This window comes from Fringilla coelebs, assembly GCF_963513975.1.
Source record: "Fringilla coelebs genome assembly, chromosome: 29".
NCBI lineage: Eukaryota > Metazoa > Chordata > Aves > Passeriformes > Fringillidae > Fringilla > Fringilla coelebs.
In genome coordinates, this window is record NC_140055.1 from 2,681,341 (window position 1) to 2,703,009 (window position 21,669).

At 63.9% G+C, this 21,669-nt stretch overlaps 4 protein-coding genes across 5 annotated transcripts; 2 read left to right on the plus strand and 2 right to left on the minus strand.

Moving 5' to 3' along the window:
- The first annotated feature begins 618 nt into the window (after positions 1–618).
- SLC50A1 (solute carrier family 50 member 1) lies at positions 619–3,247 on the plus strand. The gene is made up of 6 exons (XM_084223016.1): positions 619–748; positions 1,766–1,843; positions 1,944–2,067; positions 2,141–2,299; positions 2,365–2,484; positions 2,905–3,247. Exons 1-6 carry the CDS (start codon positions 684–686, stop codon positions 3,004–3,006), a joined length of 648 nt encoding a protein of 215 aa, XP_084079142.1. The 5' UTR covers positions 619–683; the 3' UTR covers positions 3,007–3,247.
- A 3,825-nt stretch (positions 3,248–7,072) lies between these two features.
- On the minus strand, positions 7,073–7,737 carry DPM3 (dolichyl-phosphate mannosyltransferase subunit 3, regulatory). Of its 2 annotated transcripts, none has more exons than XM_084223281.1 (2): positions 7,674–7,737; positions 7,073–7,400 (listed from the first exon to the last, which is right to left on the minus strand). In XM_084223281.1, exon 2 carries the CDS (start codon positions 7,392–7,394, stop codon positions 7,107–7,109), a length of 288 nt encoding a protein of 95 aa, XP_084079407.1. In that variant the 5' UTR covers positions 7,395–7,400; positions 7,674–7,737; the 3' UTR covers positions 7,073–7,106. The 2 variants fall into 2 exon arrangements, with proteins under 2 accessions (XP_084079407.1, XP_084079408.1); XM_084223282.1 differs by having other exon boundaries at positions 7,073–7,414; positions 7,674–7,728.
- A 629-nt stretch (positions 7,738–8,366) lies between these two features.
- On the minus strand, positions 8,367–11,643 carry KRTCAP2 (keratinocyte associated protein 2). Its single transcript, XM_084223001.1, has 5 exons — positions 11,547–11,643; positions 10,915–11,069; positions 9,615–9,678; positions 9,364–9,430; positions 8,367–8,554 (listed from the first exon to the last, which is right to left on the minus strand). Exons 1-5 carry the CDS (start codon positions 11,548–11,550, stop codon positions 8,434–8,436), a joined length of 411 nt encoding a protein of 136 aa, XP_084079127.1. The 5' UTR covers positions 11,551–11,643; the 3' UTR covers positions 8,367–8,433.
- A 514-nt stretch (positions 11,644–12,157) lies between these two features.
- Positions 12,158–21,344, plus strand: TRIM46 (tripartite motif containing 46; the record flags this gene model as incomplete). Its single annotated transcript, XM_084223320.1, has 10 exons — positions 12,158–12,220; positions 14,223–14,478; positions 15,468–15,811; positions 16,299–16,442; positions 16,564–16,659; positions 16,783–17,036; positions 17,129–17,250; positions 19,301–19,600; positions 20,353–20,650; positions 20,969–21,344. 10 exons carry the CDS (start codon positions 12,158–12,160, stop codon positions 21,342–21,344), a joined length of 2,253 nt encoding a protein of 750 aa, XP_084079446.1.
- Positions 21,345–21,669: the final 325 nt, after the last annotated feature.

Below are 21,669 nucleotides of genomic sequence, written 5' to 3' on the forward strand. Positions count from 1 at the left end.
CATGCATGACACCCGAATGTGGGGGACCCTCCAGAAGGAGGGTCACAGGGATGAGTGACCCCCAGGATGTGTGGGGAAACGCTGGGGCAGTGGGGTCACTGGGAGATGTGGATCCCAGGGATGAGTGACCCCCAGGATGTGTGGGGACACCCTGGGGCAGTGAGGTCACAGGTAGGTGTGGATCCCAGGGATCCTGGGGAATTGTTGTCACAGGGATGAGTGACCCCCAGGATGTGTGGGGGGCACTCTGGGGTCACAGGGGAAATGTGGATCCCAGGGATGCAGGATCCTGGGGAATTGTTGTCACAGGGATATGTGACTCCTGCAGGAGGCGGGGGTGGGGAGCTGGGCTCACAGGGCTGTGAGACCCCCGGGCTGTGCAATCGGCACCATGAGGTTCACCCTGGGGATGCCCAGGGACCCCCAAACCTGAAGTGGGGCGCTCAATACACCACACCTCGGGGGTGCCCCCCCGCCCCCCTCAAACCGGCCCCGGTGCCCTCCCCGGTGCCCTCGCGGTGCCCGCGGGGCGGTCACGCCGGTGCAGCCGGCGCTGCTCCCCCCGCTCGCAGCCGGATCCCCGCCGCCCCTCCCCGGTAGTGCGTCCCGCCCCGCCCCGCTCCGCTCCGCCGCGGGCAGCACCGGCCCCGCCGCGCTCCCGCCGCCGCTGCCCGGGCTCCGGCATGGTCCTGTCGGTGCTCGCCGGCGTCTGCCTGGCCGCCACCCTCGCCATGTTCGCCACCGGCCTGTGAGCGATCGGCGGCGGCCCCGGGCGGGGCGGGCGCGGTGGGGAACGCACCGGGGCCAGCTCGGGGCTGCGCTGAGGGCCGGGGGCGCTGGGGGGGGACCCCAGGCTGGTTTTAGGGTGCAGGGGGGCCTTGGGGGTGCAGGGGGCCATAGGGGATGAGGGTGCAATGAGGACCCCCAGGCTGGTTTTGGGGTGCAGGGGGGCCTTGGGGAGGGGGATTTGTGGGTGCAGGAGGGCCCATGGGGGATTTGTGGGTGCGATCAGGACACCAGGGCTGGTTTTGGGGTGCAGCGTGGGGCCTGGTAGGAGGGCTGGGGGTGCAATAGTGAAAGCACCAGAGGCATTTTGGGGGTGCAGTGGGGGCCAAAGAGGGGTGCAATGGGGAGGGCATCAGGCCCAGTTTAGGGGTGCAATGGGGAGGGCATCAGGTCCAGTTTGGGGGTGCAATGGGGAGGGCATCAGGCCCAGTTTGGGGGTGCAGTGAGGGTCATAGGGGTGCAATGGGGAGGGCATCAGGCCCAGTTTGGGGGTGCAATGGGGGCCATAAAGGGGTGCAACGGGGAGGGCATCAGGCCCAGTTTAGGGGTGCAATGGGGGCCATAGGGGGGTGCAATGGGGAGGGCATCAGGTCCAGTTTGGGGGTGCAATGGGGAGGGCATCAGGCCCAGTTTGGGGGTGCAGTGTGGGCCATAGGGGTGCAATGGGGAGGGCATCAGGCCCAGTTTGGGGATGCAATGGGGAAGGCATCAGGCCCAGTTTGGGGGTGCAATGGGAAGGGCATCAGGCCCAGTTTGGGGGTGCAGTGAGGGCCATAGGGGTGCAATGGGGAGGGCATCAGGCCCAGTTTGGGGGTGCAATGGGCCATGGATGGTTGGTGCAGAAGGATTGGGGGTGGTGCTGAGTTTTGGGGGAGGATGTGGGGTGCAGTGCCTGCTGGCTGCCCACTGGGGAGACTGGAGCCCCCCCACCCCAGCACTGCAGGGCACCCAGGAGGATGCTGCCCTCCGCCCTCCCCAGGTCTGACCTGCGCCAGATGTTGGCGACCAAGAGTGTGGAGAACATCCAGTTCCTGCCCTTCCTCACCACTGATGCCAAGTACAGCAGGGTTGGGTCCTGGGGAGGGGGTTCATATACACTTGAGGGGCAGGGGGGATCCCCCAGGCTGCAGCCAAGTGCCTGTGCCATGTTCCTGCAGCAACCTGAGCTGGCTGGGCTATGGCTGCCTGAAGGGGGACGGGACAGTGATCACCGTCAACGCCATCGGGGCAGCTCTGCAGACCCTCTACATCCTGGTGTATCTCTACTACAGCCCTGCCAAGGTGGGGCAGGGGCCTGGGGTGATGGGGAGGATGGGGGACCCTCACCTTGATGACCCCCTGCTCTCCCTCCCAGCGCCCTGTGCTGCTTCAGGTCCTGCTGCTCCTGGCTGTGGTGGTCACTGGCTGTGGCTACTTCACCATCCTGGTTGACACAGGGACACGCCTGACACACCTGGGGCTCTTCTGCAGCGTCTTCACCATCAGCATGTACCTCTCACCGCTGGCTGACCTGGTGTGTGGGGCTTGGCAGAGCTGGGGCTTGCCAGCCCAGGCCCTGCCTGACGTTTGCTCCTGCAGGCCAAGGTTGTCCGGAGCAAGTCGACACGGTGCTTGTCCTTTCCCCTGACTGTCACCACCCTTGTGGCCTCCAGCAGCTGGACACTCTATGGCCTGCAGCTCCATGATCCCTACATCACAGTGGGTTGGGGTGATGGAATGCTGAGGGGTGCCATCCCATTCCACTCTATCCCATCTCATTGTGTCCCAACCCATCCTACTCCATTGCATCCCACGCAGTCCCATCCCCATCCCATCCCACCCTGGCCTGCTTCATCTGCATTCCACCCTTCTCCATCCTATCCCATCCTGTTCTGTCCCCCTCCTGCACCATCTCACCCCACTCCATCCCCATTGACCCCCATCCCATCCCACACCATTCCATTCCCCTCTCATGGCTCAGCTTGGCACTGGCCCCATTCAGCACCGCCTGTGTCACCCAGCCAAGGGTGACAAGGCTCAGCAGGATGTTTATTGATTTTAATTAATTAGCTGAGATGGGGCCAATAAACCTCCCCTGGCACCACAGTACATCCACTGTCCCCCCATGTCCTCCCACAGGTCCCCAATGTTCCAGGGATCGTCACCAGCCTCGTGAGGTTCTGGCTCTTCCAGAGGTACAGGCCAGAGCAGGACAAGCCCTACAGCCCCCTGCCTGCCTGAGAGGTTCCCCCAGGAGCACCCCAACTCTGGCCTGGGCTGGCCCCACCGCTGTCCCCATGGCCACTGCCAGTGGGACACCAGGAAGGACCTCCTGCCTCCACCCTGCATCCTTCAGCGAAGGAGCTCTCAGAGAATCCTTTGGGGTACCACAAGCCCCTCAAACCCCAGGATGGAAGGATAGTTTTCCATGCCAATGCCCTGCCTGGTAGCAGGATTTGGAGGGGCAGGGCTTTTGAGTGGCTTCCAGGGGTCCAGATGTCACTTTTGTATGGATTCAAGTGCCTTTTAATAAATCAGAGACTTCCCAGTGCCTGCTTCTTGTACCTGCTGCAGAGGATGGTGCTGCTCAGAGGATGGTACAGCTCTTGGCCCTACAGCTGCTTTGGGAGCCACTTGTTGCCAACCAGGGGGGCTGCTTCTGGCCATCCAGGGGCTGCTTGGTGGGGGGGGGGGGGCTCATTCTGACACCCCCTGGGGTCTGACAAACCCTCGGTAGGCATCAGCCTCATTGGAGCCATGAGGGGACCCCAGGGAAGCCAGCGCTGCTCTGAGCACCCTGAGGGAGGCACCCATCACACTGTGGGGGTAAAAGCCTGTGGAAGTGACGAGCAGCCACCCTGGCAGGACCTGGGAATCGATGGGAATCCTTGCTAAACCCCTGTGGATCAGGCAGGGCTGGATCAAGCATCGATGCTCTGTCAATTAACCAATTAACAGCGATGTGGAATGAAGAGATCAGGCCAGTGCCTCGGTGGAGAGGCCAAATCACACAGCAGACACCAGAGCCTTGCAGAAGGAGACCCCCACCCCAGGCAGGAGCAAGGACCCTCATCCCACACTCCCTCCAAGAGGGGACCCCAGAGAAGCCAGTGCTGCTCTGAGCACCCTGAGCCACCCATCACAGTGTGGGGGTAAAAGTGTGGAACTGACAGGCAGCCACCGTGGCAGGAGCTAGGAAACCGTGGCAGCAGCTCTCTGGTCACAGAGAGCAACAGGAATCGATAGGAATCGTTACTAAACCCCCTGTAGATCGAGCAGGCCTGGATCAAGCATCGATGCTCTGTCAATTAACCAATTAACAGCGATGTGGAATGAAGATATCAGGCCGGTGCTTCGGTGGAGGGGCCAAATCACAGAGCAGGCACCAGAGCCTTGCAGAAGGAGACCCCCACCCCATGCAGGACAGCCGCAGGACCAAGGAGCCTGATCCCACACTCCAGCCAGATGACACCATTGGGGTGAAGGATGCTGCAGGAGCTGTGCTGTGCCTCTGCTGCTTGTGCACACCTCACACACAGCCTGCAAAAATCCATATAAAGGGACAGAGCTGAGCCTGGTGCCGAGGGAAGGAGGACGAGCTCCCGGCGAGCTCTGTCTTGCCCTGTGGAGCCGGGGCTCCCCATTCCTGCTCTGGCTGCTCCAGGGACTTTGTCCAGCAGGGAGGAGTTCCCCCAGCCTGGGGAAAGAGCTCCCAGGCCGGCCCCACAGCCTGGGGAAAGGGCAGCTTTCTCCACTGCCACACCTTGGCTGCCAACCGGTCGCTCCGGCTGCCCCGTGCCCGGAGCAGCTGTGACGTGGCCCCTCGTGCCAGCTCCCGGATGCCTCCATGCAGGGAGGAGCTGCTGCCACACAGGCTGGGAGGAGCTCCTCGTGGCCATGAGTAGAGGCTCTGGATTGCCCTGAGTAGCGCCTGGATGACCATAAGTAGCTCCTTGAAGGCCATGAGTAGAGGCTCTGGATTGCCATGAGTAGCCTGCACCGGGTCATGGGTAGCTCACAGATGGCCGTGAGTAGCCCCTAGATGACCACAAGTAGCCCCTGATGGTCCTGAGTAGCCTGTCAGTAGCCCTGATGGCCTGGAAGGCCACAAGGATCCCCCTGCTTGGCTGTCAGTAGCCCCTGATGCTGAAAGTAGCCCCTGGAAGGCCACAAGGAGCCCTCTGGCTGGCTGTCAGTAGCCCTGATGGCCATGTGTAGCCCCTGGATGGCCACAAGGATCCCCCTGCTTGGCTGTCAGTAGCCCTGATGGCCATGTGTAGCCCCTGAGGGCCACAAGTAGCCCCAGGACGGGGCCAGATTGCCACGAGCAGCCTGCAGAGAGTCATGAGTAGCCCTTGCATGACCACAAGCAGCCACTGGATAGATACATGTAGCCCCATTGAATGATGATGAGGAGCCCTTGGCTGGCTGTGAGCAGCCCCTGATGACCCTGAGTAGCCCACAGAAGGCTGTCACTAGCCCCCAGGGCACTGCTGTGGTCCTGACCCCACCAGGGCTCCACGTGGCCAAATCCAGGGCAATGTCACCCCCCCCAGCCACTTGTGTGCCAGGGAGGGCTCAGAGCTTCCCACTCTGCTCCCACCAGCCTTTGCTGCTCAGGAAACAGCTAATTAGCTGCTCCTGCTAATTAACCCGAGTCCTCCCTCCCGCTCCCAACTGCTCCTTTCTGCAGAGCATACACAGCTGCTAATTAAAATCCCAAAGTCCTTTGGCTGGAGGAGCTGGTGGCTGCCAGGGCAGCAAGTTCCTGCACACGGGGTCAGAGAGCAGGAATGGGGGTCCCCAGGAGCGAGCCCCACCCCAGGCAGAGCCCCCCACCCCTCCCTCTTCCCAGTCAAGCCCAGTGTGGCGCTGTGGATGGGCAGAGGAGTCGGGGGAGCTCCCCTGGAGCTGCCGGGGGGGTGGGGGACACCACGCCGCAATTTAAAGGCTGTGTCGCCCGCCCCACCCTACCGGTCCCTCTCCTCCTTGCCGGGAACTCGGCCAGCGGGACGGGATGAGGCTCCTCCAGCTCCCACCTGCGGGGGTGAACCACATCTGAGCCGGGAATGTGTCTGGGGCACGGCCCCGGTGCCGCATCCCACTTCAGAGCCAAATTCCAGAGAGCTGAGCAAGGGACAGCACCGGCTGGGGGGACATGCATGGAGACCCTGCCCTTCACACACCCCCGAAACCCTCCCTGCACACCCCGAGATCTGAGTGATCCCCCCGGGAAAACTAAAATCATTCCTTCTGGTGCCTTCCAGCAGCCCCCGAGGCTCTCAGTGCCCACATGGAAACCCTGCCCTTCACAGAACCCCCAAACCCACACACCCTGAGATCCAAGAGATTCCCCAGCAGAACCCAGTGATTCCTCTGGGCGGCTTCCAACAGCCCCTGGAGACTCCCAGTGACCACAGCCCGGAGCCCCCACCATGTCCCAGTGTCACACAGAGCACGGCCAGCACCGTCCTGGGTCACACACAGCACGGCCTGCACTGTCCTGGGTCACACAGAGCACGGCCAGCACCGTCCTGGGTCACACACAGCACGGCCAGCACCGTCCAGGGTCACACAGAGCACGGCCAGCACCGTCCTGGGTCACACACAGCACGGCCAGCACTGTCCTGGGGTCACACACAGCATGGCCAGCACCGTCCTGGGTCACACACACAGCATGGCCAGCACCATCCCGGTGTCACACACAGCACGGCTAGGACCGTCCAGGGTCACACACAGCACGGCCAGCACCGTCCTGGGGTCACACACAGCACGGCCAGCACCATCCCAGTGTCACACAGAGCACGGCCAGCACTGTCCTGGGGTCACACACAGCATGGCCAGCACCATCCTGGGTCACACACAGCACGGCCAGCACCGTCCTGGGGTCACACAGAGCATGGCCAGCACTGTCCTGAGGTCACACACAGCACGGCCAGCACCATCCCAGTGTCACACAGAGCATGGCCAGCACCATCCCGGTGTCACACAGAGCATGGCCAGCACCATCCTGGGTCACACAGAGCACGGCCAGCACCATCCCGGTGTCACACAGAGCACAGCCAGCACCATCCTGGGTCACACAGAGCACGGCCAGCACCATCCCGGTGTCACACACAGCACGGCCAGCACCGTCCCAGTGTTGTGTCACACACAGCACGGCCAGTACTGTCCCAGTGTCACACAGAGCACGGCCAGCACCATCCCGGGTCACACACAGCCACGGCCAGCACCATCCCAGTGTCACACAGAGCATGGCCAGCACCATCCCAGTGTCACACACAGCACGGCCAGCACCATCCCAGTGTCACACAGAGCACGGCCAGCACCGTCCCGGGCCTTTATTGTGCAGCCAGGCGCAGCCCCCGCCGCCGCAGGTCGGCCCTCGCCGCCCTGATGTGCTCCTGCAGCTCGGCCGCCGCCTCCTCGCAGTCGTTGAAGGTGGCCAGGCGGTAGCCCACGGTGGCCAGGGAGTAGCAGCCGAAGGCCACGAGCAGGTAGACGGGCAGCGGCAGCAGCGCCTGGCGGAGCGGGGCCGGCGGCTGCAGCCCCGGCGGGGCCAGAGCCAGCGCGGCCCAGGCCGAGCCCAGCAGGGCGAGTCCGCAGAGCCACTGGGCCAGCTTGGTCATGGCGGCCTGAGGGGAGAGGGCTGTGAGAGGGGACAGAGGAGAGTGGGAGAGCCATGAGGGGAACAGAGGAGAAAAGGAGGGAGAGGGGATGGGGAGAGGAGGGAACCGAGAGAGACGGAGAACCCCGCACCGGGCCCAGTCTCCCCCGGGGCCTCCTGACCGGAGCGTGGCCCCAATTAACCCTGGGCCTCCGCCCGCCGGACCGAGCCCTCCCCAAAGACCAAGACCCAGACCCAGACCCCGACCCGAACCCAGACCCGGGCCTAGCCCCACCCCCACCTGGCTCGGTCCCGCTCCCGGTGCCGGTCCCGCTCCCCGCCTGGCGCAGCGATGGCGTCACGGCATCGCCGCGCGCGAGGGATGCCGGGAATTGTAGTTCGGCGGAGCGGCGCCAGAGCGCGCCCCCTGCTGGCGGGGCGCGGCACCACCGGGAGCCCTCCGGGAGCCCCGGTCCGGCCCCGCTCCCGGTGCCGCAGGAAGCGCCGGGCTTTGTCGGCCGCCGCCGGGGCCGCAGGAAGCATCTGGTTTCCTCCACGTCCGGCCGGAGGGGTGCCAGGGACCCGGCGTGGGAGCGAGTCCCGCCCGCCCTCCCACGGCTGCGGGAACCGCGCCGTTCCCACCCCCCCTCTCCAGCCGGGCAGCCCCGGTGTCGTGCGGAGGGCACAGACGAGTCTGTGATGCCCTGCCAAAGGCATGATGAACTGTGCCAGCGGTCTGGTGGCAGCTGGGGCTGGACCCCCACAGCTCCCGGGCCACTCCAGAGTCTGCTCCAACCCTGGCTCCACTGGGATCTTCCTCCCTGGCAGGGCACACAAGATGCCAGCAGCACATCTCCCACCCTTGGCCACCCCTGGGCAACCCAGAACCTACCCCAGGCTCCAGGGCCATTTCCAGCCACGCTGGCAAACGGCAGGGGCAGGAACTGGGCTGGCAGCTGGCACAGGGGACAAGAAGCTACAAAGAAATGGCTTTATTGGGCAGGGGGGAGTCCTGGATCGGCCACAGGGAGGGGGCTGCCCCAGGAAGGGGCAGCAGGACATCAATTTCTCTTCCTGCCCTTGCCAACAGCCTTGGCAGGAGGAGCAACGGGCGCTGTGGACTGGTAGAGAGTGGAGGAGATTTTGTTGATGTAGTAGAGACCCACCATGGAGAAGATGAGGCTACGAGGGCAGAAGGGAAGAGGCTGCTCAGCTGCTGGGGGCAGGAACATGGCAGGCTCACCCTAAAACCTTCCCCCTGGGTCCCACTCCCCTGCCCTCCCTGAACCAATTTCCCCCTGGATCCCACTCCCCTGACTTTTCTAAACCAACAATTTTCCCCTTGGATCTCACTCCCCTGCCCTTCCTGAACCAATTTTCCCCTGGATCCCACTCTCCTGCCCTTCCTAAACACCCTCCCTTGGATCCCACTCTTCTGTCCTTCCTAAACCAACGATTTCCATTGGATTGAATTCTCTTGCCCTTCCTAAACCAACAATTTTCCCCTGGATCCCACTCTCCAGCCCTTCCTAAGCCAACAATTTCCATTGGATCCCACTCCCCTGCCCCTCCTGAACCAATTTCCCCCTGGATCCCACTCTCTTGCCCTTCCTAAATACCCTCCCTTGGATCCCCCTGCCCTTTCTAAACCAATACTTTCCCCTTGGATCCCACTTCCCCTGCCCTTCCTGAATCAATTTTCCCCTGGATCTCACTCCCCTGCCCTTCACAAACACCCTCCCTTGGATCCCACTCTCCTGCCCTTCCTAAACCAACAATTTCCCCCTGGATCTCTCCCCCCTGCCCCTCCTGAACCAATTTCCCCCTGGATCCCACTCCCCTGCCCTTCCCAAACGCCCTCCCTCGGATCCCACCCTCCTGCCCTTCCCACCAGCCCCCTGATGCTCCCTGCCCAGCCTCCTGCCCCCCCTCCCAGTGCCCCCCATGCCCCCTCGGTCACTCCCACCGCCCCAGGGCAGCTCTGCACCTACCAGGTGGTCACACACACCCTGTGGATGAGGCCAGAAGCAAAGAGGGCCAGCAAGAGGCAGGTGAGGACTGTGGAGAAGCAGGAGACACACGGTGCTGCAGGGCTGCCCCTGGGGATGGGGGGGCAGCAGAATTCCCCCCCAGACCCAGGAAAAGCTCCAGGGCAGGGCTGGGACTGTCCAGTGCCACTGCTGGAGCACCCCCAGCCCTTTGGTCACCCCCGTGTCCCCTCCTGGGCTCCCACATCACTTACTCTCAGGGAATATCTTGGCCTGGAAGCCCTTCCCAAAGATGAGGTTCTCCAGGTTGTTGAAGGCCTGGCTGTGGAGTTAAGGCACACAAGGGGATCCTGCTGCCCTCGGTTCCCAGCCCCCCTCTGCTGGGAAGGGCCCTCTGAGGGTGTCAGGGCCACTCTGGGGGTGCCAAAGGGGTGCAATGGGGGGAGGGCACCAGGCCCAGTTTGGGGGTGCAGTGGGGCCCATAGGGGGGTGCAATGGGGAGGACATCAGGCCCAGTTTGGGGGTGCAGTGGGGGCCAAAGGGGTGCAATGGGGGGAGGGCATCAGGCTCAGTTTGGGGGTGCAGTGGGGGCCAAAGGGGGGTGTAATGGGGAGGGCACCATACCCAGTTTGGGGGTGAAACGGGGAGGGCACCAGGCTCAGTTTGGGGGTGCACTGGGTGCCATAGTGGCTGCAATGAAGAGGGCACCAGGGCCACTCTGGGGGTGCAATGGGGAGGGCACCAGGCCCAGTTTGGGGGTGCAGAGGGGGCCAAATGGGTGCAGTGGGGATGGCATCAGGCCCAGTTTGGGGGTGCAGTGGGGAGGGCACCAGGCCCAGTTTAGGGGTACAATGGGGCCCATAGGGGGTGTAATGGAGAGGCCATCAGGCCCAGTTTGGGGGTGCAGTGGGGAGGGCATCAGGCCCAGCTTGGGGGTGCAATGGGCAGGGCACCAGGCCCAGTTTGGGAGTGCAATGGGGAGGGCATCAGGCCCAGTTTAGGGGTGCAATGGGGAGGGCACCAAGCCCAGTTTGGGGGTGCAATGGGTGCCAAAGGGGGGTGCAGTTGGGAGGAGGGCATCAGGGCCAGTTTGGGGGTGCAATGGGGGCCATAGGGGGGTGTAATGGGAAGGGCACCAGGGCCAGTTTAGGGCTGCAGTGGGGAGGGCACCAGGCCCAGTTTAGGGGTGCAATGGGGAGGGCACCAGGCCCAGTTTAGGGGTGCAATGGGGAGGGCACCAGGGCCAGTTTGGGGGTGCAATGGGGAGGGCACCAGGCCCAGTTTGGGGGTGCAGTGGGGAGGGCACCAGGCCCAGTTTAGGGGTGCAATGGGGAGGGCACCAGGGCCAGTTTGGGGGTGCAGTGGGGAGGGCACCAGGCCCAGTTTAGGGGTGCAATGGGGAGGGCACCAGGCCCAGTTTGGGGGTGCAGTGGGGACCATAGGGGTGCAGTGGGGAGGGCAGTAGGGGGGTGTCATGGGGGCTGTTCCCCACCCCCCTGTGCTCCCGTTCCCAGCCCCCCGCCCCCTCCAGCCCCTCCGGTGGCCCCGGGATGCCGTGAGGGAGCAGACGAAGAGCGCCGAGCCCAGCAGCCCGCCCTGGATGGTGAGCCACTCGGTGGAGGCCAGCTGCCGGCTGTACATCTGCATCCCGGCGAACAGCAGCAGCGACAGCAGCGACGACAGCGCCAGCGACGTGCCCGTGCCTACGGCTGCGCCCCGGCACCGGCTCAGCACCGGTACCGGCACCGGCACCGGGGCCAGACCCGGGGCTGAGCTCAGGGCCGTGCTGTGCCCCCCTTCCCCCAGCTCCCGTTAAGCCCGTGCCCCCGATACCCTCCTGCCCCATCACACCTCCCATCCCTCTGCCCGGTACGCCCCGTTCCCGTTAACCCCGTTATCCCCGTGCCCCCGATACCCTCCTGTGCCGTCACACCTCCATTCCCTCCGCCCGGTACGCCCAGTTCCCGTTAACCCCGTTATCCCCGTGCCCCCAACACCCTCCTGCCCCGCCACATCTCCATTCCCACTCCCTGCCCCGTTCCCCCCGTGCCCCGGTACCGCCCGTTGCCCCCTCTTTCCCGTACCCCCCGCTATCCCCGGTACTCCTCCCGTCTCGGTCACCCCCGTTACCCCTCGTGCCCCCAGCATTCCCACACCACCCCTGTCTCCGTGCTCCCCCCCGTTACCCATGGTGCCCCCAGCCCGTCCCGGTGCCGCTCCCGGTGCCGCCGTTCCGCGCACGCGCACTCCGCCCGCGCGCAGCGGGGACACGGCAGCAGCGCCGGGCCGCGCCAGTGCGCATGCGCGGCAGGCCCCGCCCCTCCCAGCGCGCGCCCCCCGGCGGCCGGGAGTGGCACTGCAAATCCGCGCCGTCCCGGAGCGCCCTCTGGCGGCGGGGACGGGAACAGCGCGGGGACGGGACCCCCGCACCCAGCACCGGCACCGGGATTGGCACCGGGACCCCCCTCGGGAGCACCCCCGGGAGCACCGCCGGCACCGGTGCCGCGCTCATCCTGCCCGCAGCCCGCTCCCGGCGCCGCTCCCCGAGCGTCGCTCGTCGGGGGATGCCCGGGGGTGCGGCGAGAGCATCCCCGCGCCGTCCCCCCTCCTCCACACCGGTGCCGCCCCTCCGGTGTCTCCACCGCCCTCCGGTGCCGGCGGGGCGGGCGCCGCCGAGCATGCGCGCCGCCGCCCCCCGCCCTCCCCCCGGCTCCGCCGCTCCCTGCAACACACCGGGGCGATCGCGGCCGCCGCTGCTGCCGCCGCCGCCGCAGGCACGGGCGCGAGTAGCGGAGCCATGGCCGAGGGCGAGGACCTGCAGACCTTCACCTCCATCATGGACGCGCTCGTCCGCATCAGCGTGAGCGGCCGCGGTGGCGGCGGGGGGGCGGACAGGGGTCCTCCGGGACCGGGTCGCCGTGGCAACGCGGCGGGGACTGGGGGGGAGGGCGATGCCCTTGAGGGGTGGGCGGGCAGAGGACCCGCACCCCGACTCACCGCAGCGACCCCCGGGCATCCCCCGTCATCGGGACCCCCCCACACCGAGCCGTGGTCGAGCCGGGAGCATCGGGTGCCGAGAGGGCGGCCCCATCCCGGCCCCGATCTTGGTGCCCAGCCCGGTCCTGGCGCTGGTCCCAGCGGCGGGGCCGGTCAGGGCTCTGCTGTGGGTCCAGCTCCAGTCCCCATCCCAGCCCCCATCGCCATCCCGGCCCCCATCTCCCTCTCCATCCCAGTTCCAATCCCACACCCATCCCAGTCCCCATCCCCATCCCAGCCCCGGGCCCAATCCTGGCACTATTCCCAGTGCTGGTCCTCATCCCCATCCCAGCCACCATCCCCATCCCAGCTCTGGGCCCATCCTGGTGCTGATCCCAGTGGTGGCCCCCCTCCCCATTCCACTGCCAGTCCTGATATTGGTCTGATCCTGGGCCCAGCCCCAGTCCCATCCCCACACCAGGCCTGGGTCCCATCCAGGTTCTGATCCCAGTCCTGGTCCTGATTCTGACCGTGCTGCTGCTCCCAGGCCTGATCCTGGCTCTGATGCTGGCCCCTGTCCTCATCATCCCCCCATCCCTGCTCCTGATACCAGTCCTGGCTCTGGTGCTGCTCCCAGGCGTGATCCTGACCCTGCTGTGATCCCAGCCTCAGCCCCCAGCCCCATCCCAGCGCTGATCCTGTGCTGCTGCTCCCAGGCCTGATCCTGGCTCTGATGCTGGTCCTGGTGCCAGTGCTGGCCCCAGTTCCCAACCCCAGTCCAGCCCAGTCCTTCATCCTGCTGCTGGCCCTGACATTCCTCAGACTGCTCCCAGGCCTGATCCTGGCCATGATGGCAGTCCTAGTCCTTGCCCCTATCCTAGTCCTTCTCCTGACACTGGCCCGGCTCCTGGCTGTGGTTCCAGTGTTGACCCTGATCTTGGCCTTGCTGCTGATCCCAGCTCCATTCCTCATCTCCGTGGCAGCCCTGATCCTCATCCTGCTGCTGCTCCTGGTGTTTGTCCTCATCCCATCCCTGGTGCTGGTTCCAGGCCCCACCATTGCCCTGATGATGGTCCCAGTCCTTGTCTCCATCCCAGCCTGAGTCCCAGTACTGGTCCTGATCCTGGTCCTGATGCCGATCCTGGCCCTGGTGTTAATTCCAGGTGCTGGTGCTGATCCCAGCTGTGATACTGGTGCTGAACCCTGGCCCAGATGCTGGTCCTGGCCCTGGCCCTAGTGCTGGTCACAGGCCCTGATCCCAGCCTTCGTGATGGTCCCAGCCCTGATTCTGATCCTGTATCTGGTGCTGGGCCTGGCCCTGATCCTGGCCCTGGTGTGGTTCTCAGCCCTGGTGCTGGTCCCAGCCCTGATCCTGATGCTGATCTTAGCTCTGGTGCTGGTCCTGGCCCTGGTGCTGGTCTCAGCCCTGATCCTGGTCCCGGTGCTGATCTTAGCTCTGGTGCTGGTCCTGGCTCGGGTGCTGGTCCTGGCCCTGATCCTGGCCCTGGTGCTGATCTCAGCCCTGGTGCTGGTCCCAGCCGTAAGCCTGGTGCTGATCTTAGCTCTGGTGCTGGTCCCAGCTGTAAGCCTGGTGCTGATCTTAGCTCTGGTGCTAGTCCTGGCCCTGGTGCTGGTCTCAGCCCTGATCCTGGCCCTGGCCCTGATCCTGGCCCTTGCCCTGATCCTGGCCCTGGTGCTGGTCCTAGTGCTGATCTTATCTCTGGTGCTGGTCCTGGCCCTGATCCTGGTCCAGGCCCTGATCCTGGCCCTGGTGCTGGTCTCAGCCCTGATCCTGGCCCTTGCCCTGATCCTGGCCCTGGTGCTGCTCCCATCTGGTCCCGGCCCCGCCGTGTCCCCAGCGGGTGACGCTCCCGCTCTCTCCGCAGACCAGCATGAAGAACATGGAGCGGGAGCTGGTGTGCCCGGTGTGCAAGGAGATGTACAAACAGCCTCTGGCCCTGCCCTGTACCCACAACGTGTGCCACGTGTGTGCCAGCGAGGTGCTGCTGCAGCACGGCCACCTGTACTGTGACCCCACCTCCGAGCCCACCTCGCCCGCTGCCACCCCGTCCACCCGCAGCCCCCGCCTGGGCCGCAGGGCTGTCCCCAAACCCGACCGGCTGGACCGCCTCCTCAAGTCAGGTGGGGCTGAGGGGCTGGGGACAGGGGTGGCTGGAGATGGTGAGGGGATGGGGACACAGATGGCTGGAGGGGTTTGGGACAGCCAGAGGGGATGGGAACAGCTGGAGGGGATAGAGATGGCTGGAGAGTACAGGGATGGCTGGAGGGGTTTGGGACTGCTAGAGGGGATGGTAGCAGTTGGAAGGGACAGAGATGGCTGGAGAGGACAGGGTGGCTGCAGGGGTTTGGGACTGCTGGAGGGGATGGGGACAGGGATGGCTGGAGGGGTTTGGGACAGCCAGAGGGGATGGGAACAGCTGGAGGGGGACAGAGGTGGCTGGAGGGGACAGGGATGGATGGTTGGAGGAGATGCGGACAGGGATGGCTGGAGAGGGTAAGGGTGGCTGAGAGGATAGGGACAGAGATGGCTGCAGAGGACAGGGGTGGCTGGAGAGGTTTGGGACCTCTGGAGGGGATGGGGACAACTGGAGGGGACAGAGGTGGCTGGAGGAGAGGGGGATGGCTGGAGACAGCAGGGGTGGCTGAGGGGATGGGGACAGGAATGGCTGGAGGGGTTCGGCACAGCTGGAGGGGACAGAGATGGCTGGAGGAGAAGGGGGATGGCTGGAAAGGACAGGGATGGATGGTTGGAGAAGATGGGGACAGGGATGGCTGCAGAGGACAGGGGTGGCTGGAGGGGTTTGGGATAGCCAGAGAGGATGGGGACAGCTGGAGGCAACAGAGATGGCTGGAGGGGACAGGGATGACTGGAGAGAGAGGGGTGGCTGGAGAGAATGAGAACAGAGATGGCTGGAGGGAACAGGGATGAATGGAGGGGAGGTGAATGGCTGGAGGGGATGGCAGAGGGAATAAGAACAGGAGTGAGGATGGCTGAAAAGGACCAGGACAGGGGTGTCTGGAGGGGTTGGGAGCAGGGACAACAGGAAGGGATGGAGGTGAGGCTGGGGCTTTTTGCCCTGCTGACCCCCATCCCCGCCTCCCTCCCACAGGCTTTGGCACCTACCCGGGGCGCAAGCGGGGTGCCGTACACCCCCAGACCGTCAGCTTCCCGTGCCCCGCCTGCCAGCGGGACGTGGACCTGGGTGAGCGGGGCCTGGGCAGCCTCTTCCGCAACCTGACCCTGGAGCGGGTGGTGGAGCGCTACCGGCAGACCATCAACATCAGCGCGGCCATCATGTGCCAGTTCTGCAAGCCCCCGCAGCTGGAGGCCACCAAGGGCTGCACAGAGTGCAAGTCCAGCTTCTGCAATGAGTGCTTCAAGCTCTACCACCCCTGGGGCACGCAGAAAGCCCAGCATGAGCCCACGCCCCCCACCCTCACTTTCCGCCCCAAGGTGGGTCCTCCTGCCCTGATTAGGGCTGAGAGGGTTGGGATTGTTCAGCCTGGAGAGGAGAAGCTTTGGGGTTACCAAATTGTGACCTTCTGGTGTCTGAAGGGAACTTTTGAAAGGATGAGGAAAGACTGTTTACAAGAGCCTGGAATGACAGGATAAAGGGCAGTGGGTTCAGATTGAAAGAGAGTAAGTTTAGGTTAGAAATTAGGAAAAAATTCTTGTCGTGAGGGTGGTGTGATCCTGGAACAAATTGCCCATGGAAGTTGTGAATGCCACACCCCAGGAAGCGTTCAAGGCCAAGGTGGGGCTCTGAGCAACGGGGTCTGGTTGAGAATGTCCCTGCTCATGTCAGGCAGGTTAGAACCAGGTGATCTTCAAGGTCCCCTTCCAACCCATTCTGTGATCCCGAGATCTGGGGTGCAGGGGTGGGACTCTCAGGGGTGGAGGGGGGTGCAGAGCCCCGCTGAGCCCTGCTGTGCCCGCGCAGGGGCTGATGTGCCCGGAGCACAAGGAGGAGGTGACTCACTACTGCAAGACCTGCCAGCGGCTGGTGTGCCAGCTCTGCCGCGTGCGCCGCACCCACACCAGCCACAAGATCACCCCGGTGCTCAGCGCCTACCAGGCCCTCAGGGTAAGGGCTCCTGGGGCCAGGCTGGGGCTCTGTGGGGAATTAGGGGCACCACAGAGCCCCAGTCCAGATGGGGGGTGTGGGGCGGGGGCTGCTGGCACCACATCTCATCACCTTCCTGCAGGAGAAGCTGACGAAGAGCCTCGCCTACATCCTGAGCAGCCAGGACACGGTGCAGACCCAGATTGCTGAGCTGGAGGAGACAGTGAAGCACACAGAGGTAAGGGCAGAGGGTGCCCATCTGTCCCTGAGTTGTCCCTAGGCAGGGGTGGCACAGCCCCCCCAGTTCCTTCTGATCCCAGGACGTGCCACATGCTGACCCTGCCATGCCTGTGCCCGGCAGGTAAACGGCTCACAGGCCAAGGAAGAGGTGTCCCAGCTGATCCAGGGGCTCTGTGCCATGCTGGAGGAGAAGCGGGCCACGCTGCTGCAGGCCATCGAGGAGTGCCAGCAGGAGCGGCTGGCCAGCCTGCACGGCCAGATCCGAGAGCACCAGGCCATGCTGGAGAACTCGGGCATGGTGGGCTATGCCCAGGAGGTGCTGAAGGAGACTGACCACCCCTGCTTTGTCCAGGCTGCCAAGCAGCTGCACAACAGGTACTGGGCTGCGGGCACGGGGCTGTCAGGGGCGTTGGGACCTTCTGATGCCCGAGGAGGCACCCTGACATCCCCACTCTCCTGTGCTGCAGGATCCTCAGGGCCACCGATTCGCTGCAGAGCTTCCGTCCTGCAGCCAACGCCTCCTTCAGCCACTTCCAGCTGGATGTCAGCAGGGAGCTGAAGCTGCTCACTGACCTGGCCTTCATCCGAGGTAAAGGCACCGGGACCCGGGCACCGGCTGTGCCCCACGCCGAGGCACAGCCCCTGCAGGCAGAGCGGGTCCCTGCCCGCCTCGGAGCTGCAGCTCAGCCACGGCTGCCCAGGGCTGCTCGCGGATCTGCCGGTGCCCCCTCCCCGTCAGGGACAGCCCCCGCCCCAGCAGCCCCCAGAGATACCCCTGCCCTGCCCTGTGCCAGGGCGTCCGGGCCAGGGGCAGGCAGGCAGGGCCATGGTGCCAGGTGAGGGCAGCAGCAGTGCCGCAGGGTGAGTACGGAGCTGCCCCGCTGCCGGGCAGGCGCTTCCCGCAGGGCAGGAGCCGCGTGGCCCTGCCGGACCCGCTGGCGACACATTTCAGACCTGCTTCTACCTCTCTTTGTTTATAGGCTGCGGCCGCTGCCGAGGCGTCACCGAAGTAACTGAGGCAAGTCACACCCCTGCCCTAGAGCCGCCCCGCTCTCTCTTCCCATCCCTCCCTTCCTCCCTCCATCCCTCCATCCTGCTCCCATCCCTGGCCCCACTCCGCCGCCATCCTCCATCCCCATCCTGCCCGCCGGCGCTGGGAGCCGGTGGCTCTGCCTCCTCCATCTGCCACCGCTCCTCCTGCCCTCCCACCCCCTCTCGCCACATTTCCATCCCCATCCTCACCCCATTTCCATCCTCCTCTTGCCCCATTTCTGTCCAACTCTGCTCCATTTCTATCCCCTTTCTTGCTCCATTTCTGCCCCTTCACCCCATTTCCATCCCCCTCTCGCCCCATTTCTACCCCACTCCTTGCTCCATTTCCATCCCCTTCCTTGACCTATTTCTGCCCTCTCTCACCCCATTTCCATCCCCTCTTGCCTTCTTTCCATTTTCTTCCTCACCCCATTTCTGTCCCCTCTCGCTGTTTCCATCCCCTTTCTCGCTCCATTTCTGTTCAACTCTCACCCCCCTTTTATCCACATCCTCACCTTACTTCTGTCCTATTCATCACCCAATTTTCTGCCCCCTCCTCATCACATTTCCATTCTCCTTTGCCCCATTTCAACCCCACCCTTGCCCTTTTTCCACTTTCTTCTCATCCTGTTTCCATTCCCCCACTTTCTGTTTCCATCCCAGCCTCACCCCATTCCATCCCAGTCTCACCCCATTTCCACCCCAGTCTCACTCCATTTCCAACCCATTTCTCACTCCATTTTCATCCTTTCCTTGACCCATTTCCACCCCTCTCCTTGTTCCATTTTCTTCCCCCTCTTGTCCCATTCCCATTCCCTTTCTTGCCTCATATTTGTCCCCCTTCACCCCATTTATGTCCACATTCTTCCCCCGTTTATGTTCTTGTCTGCACCCCATTTCTTTCCTCTTCCTCACTCTATTTCCACCCCTCTCCTCATCCCATTTGTTTCCTACCTTGCCCCATTCCCATCCACCTCCTCACCCCAATTCTGTTCTGCTCACCCCATTTCTTTCCCTTTCTGCATCCCATGCCCACCTTGTCCTTGCCCCATTGTTGCCCCATGTCCATTCTCCTTCTCTCTGTATTTCCATCCTACTCTCACCCCATTTCTGTCCTCTACCTCTCCTATTTCCATCCCTCTCCTTGCCCCATTTCTACCTTCCTCATCATCCTGTTTCCTTTCTCTTCCTTGCCCCATTCCCATCCTTTCCTTACCCCTCTCCCACCTGCCACCCTTCATCTCCCCTCCCCACCCTGCCTCTGTTCCTGCCAGTACCTTCTACCACCCTCCATCCCCATCTCCTCCTCCTCCTCTCCTGCTGCCTCCACTCTCTCTCTCTCTCTCTCTCTCCTCCCTCCTGACTTGCACTCAGCCTGTCTGGTCCCTGGAGCCCCACAGCAGCAGCTCCTCTGTCTCCCTGACTCTCGCTCTCCTCCGGTGCCGACACACGGTCCTCCGCAGTCAGACCCCTCTAGACTCTGCTGGTTGTGCGTCCGTCCGTCCGTCCGTCCGGAATCCCGGAATGCCCCCTCCCTGCGTCCGGCCGCCTCCCTGCCCGCGGGGTGGGGGGTGCTGCCTGACGCCCGCTGCTGCCTCTCCCCGCAGCGCCCGAGGCCCCCGTCATCGACACACAGCGCACCTACACCTACGACCAGATCTTCCTGTGCTGGCGGCTGCCGCAGCACTCGCCGCCCGCCTGGCACTACACCGTGGAGTTCCGCAAGACCGACGCCAAGGCCAAGGGGCTGAAGCTGTGGCAGCGGCGGGAGGAGGTCAGGGGCACCTGCGCCCTCGTCGAGTACCTGGACACCGACAGCGTCTACGTGCTCAGGGTGAAGGGCTACAACAAGGCGGGTTTTGGGGATTACAGTGAGGACATCTACCTGCACACGCCGCCCGCCCCAGGTGAGAGGGGATGGGATCATGTCGGGGTCACCAATTGTCACCAAAGGGGCACCCCAGATGAGAGGGGCCGGGATCATGTTGGGGTCACCAATTGTCACCAAAGGGGTACCCCAGGTGAGAGGGGACAGGATCATGTTGGGGTCACCAGTTTTCACCAAAGGGGTATTGCTGCCTGCCCCAGGTGAGAGGGGACAGGACCACGTTGGGGTCACCAGTTGTCACCAAAGTGGCACCCCAGGTGAGAGGGGACAGGATCATGTCGGGGTCACCAATTGTCACCAACGGGGTACCACCGCCTGCCCCAGGTGAGAGGGGACAGGATCACATCGGGGTCACCTTGTCACTGCAGGGGTATCAGGAACAGACAAAGGTGATATAGAGACTCCATCATCAGAAGGCATGAAAAAAGGCACTTTATTATTAGAAATCTATTGTCCTTATAGGAACAATGGTAGACCTAAGAACTCATTGGCCTTTAGGAATCTTCTCTCACCTGTTGGTCAAGAAGGGACAGCTCCTTCTTGTAAACATCTTTGACAAGCAGAGATTGCCTGCTATTTGCAGAGATTGAAATAATAATTGTTTTAATTCTTCCTCTGAGCTTTCTCACAGCTTCTCACAGCTTCCCAGGAAAATCCTGGGAGAACTCTGTCTCTCTCTGTTCAGAGGATATGTGACTACCACAGATGGGTGCTTGGATCACCCGCTGTGCTGTGCTGCTCACCTTTCTCCTCTTTGTCTGCTCCCCACAGTCCTCAATTTCTTCCTGGACAACCGCTGGGGCTTCAACCGGGACCGGCTGGCCATCAGCAAGGACCAGCGCGCGGTGCGCAGCGTGCCCGGCATCCCCATGCTCTTCGCCGCCGAGCGCCTGATGACCAGCTGCCACCTGTCCATCGACCTGGTCATCGGCGACGTGGCCATCACCCAGGGCAAGAGCTACTGGGCCTGCTGCGTGGACCCCAGCTCCTACCTGGTCAAGGTGGGCGTGGGGCTGGAGAGCAAGCTGCAGGAGTGGTTCCAGGTGCCGCAGGATGTGGTGAGCCCCAGGTGAGGTTTGTTCCTACCTCCCCAGCAGGGTGTCAGGGGGTTCCTGGAGGGGACATCTCTGCACTGGGCCAAGGATAAACTCCTTCAGCATTGCTGGGGAGTCCCATGGGCGGCAAGTCCAGCTTGGGGGGTTGCTGGGTCCTGAGGCACCTTCTCAGAGTGGGTATTGGAGCTGGATCCCCCCACCTGGCTACTCTGCATGGCAGGTGGAGGGGCCACAGGCGGGGCAGGGCCCTCCTGGGTGGGTGCCTGTCTCTGGAGGTGTGGGGGGATCTCCAGCCTGTCCCGTGGGAGGACTCACCTGTCCCCCCTCCACAGGTATGACCCCGACAGTGGTCACGACAGCGGGGCAGAGGACACTACAGTGGAGGCACCTCCTCCCTATGCCTTCCTCACCATCGGCATGGGCAAGATCCTGCTGTCACACGGCTCGGCCCTCACGTCCCGCGACCCCAACGGCTGCACTGTGCCCCTGCCCCCACGCATCGGCATCTGCCTGGACTACGAGCAGGGCAAGGTGAGCTTCTACGACGCCGTGTCCTTCCGCGAGCTCTGGGAGTGCGGCGTGGACTGCTCGGGGCCCGTCTGCCCCGCCTTCTGCTTCATCGGAGGGGGTGCCCTGCACCTGCAGGAGCTGGTGGCCAACAAGCAGGAGAGGAAAGTGACCATCGGGAACTTCGCCAAGCTGGACTGAGCCACACCGCTGTCCCCACATGCCCCCCGGGCACCCTGCAAGCACCAGGGGGACACAAGTGGCCAGAGAGCAGAGCAGGGGTGGTCCGGCCCTGCCACCACTGGGGACAGGCCAGGTGTTTGTTTTGTGGGATGGGGGGGACGGGGACAGCTTTGCCGTGCCTGCCTCACCCTGTCTGCCTGCCCCTAGCTCCAGCTCAGCCCCAGGTTGCTCTGGGCTGGAGCTGTGGGCAGGGCTGGCAGAGGGTCAGCCCTAGAGATGGGTCAGGGAGGGGGACGGGGCTGTGCAGGGAGGGGGGTGGAAGGTGACAGTGGGGTGACAGTGC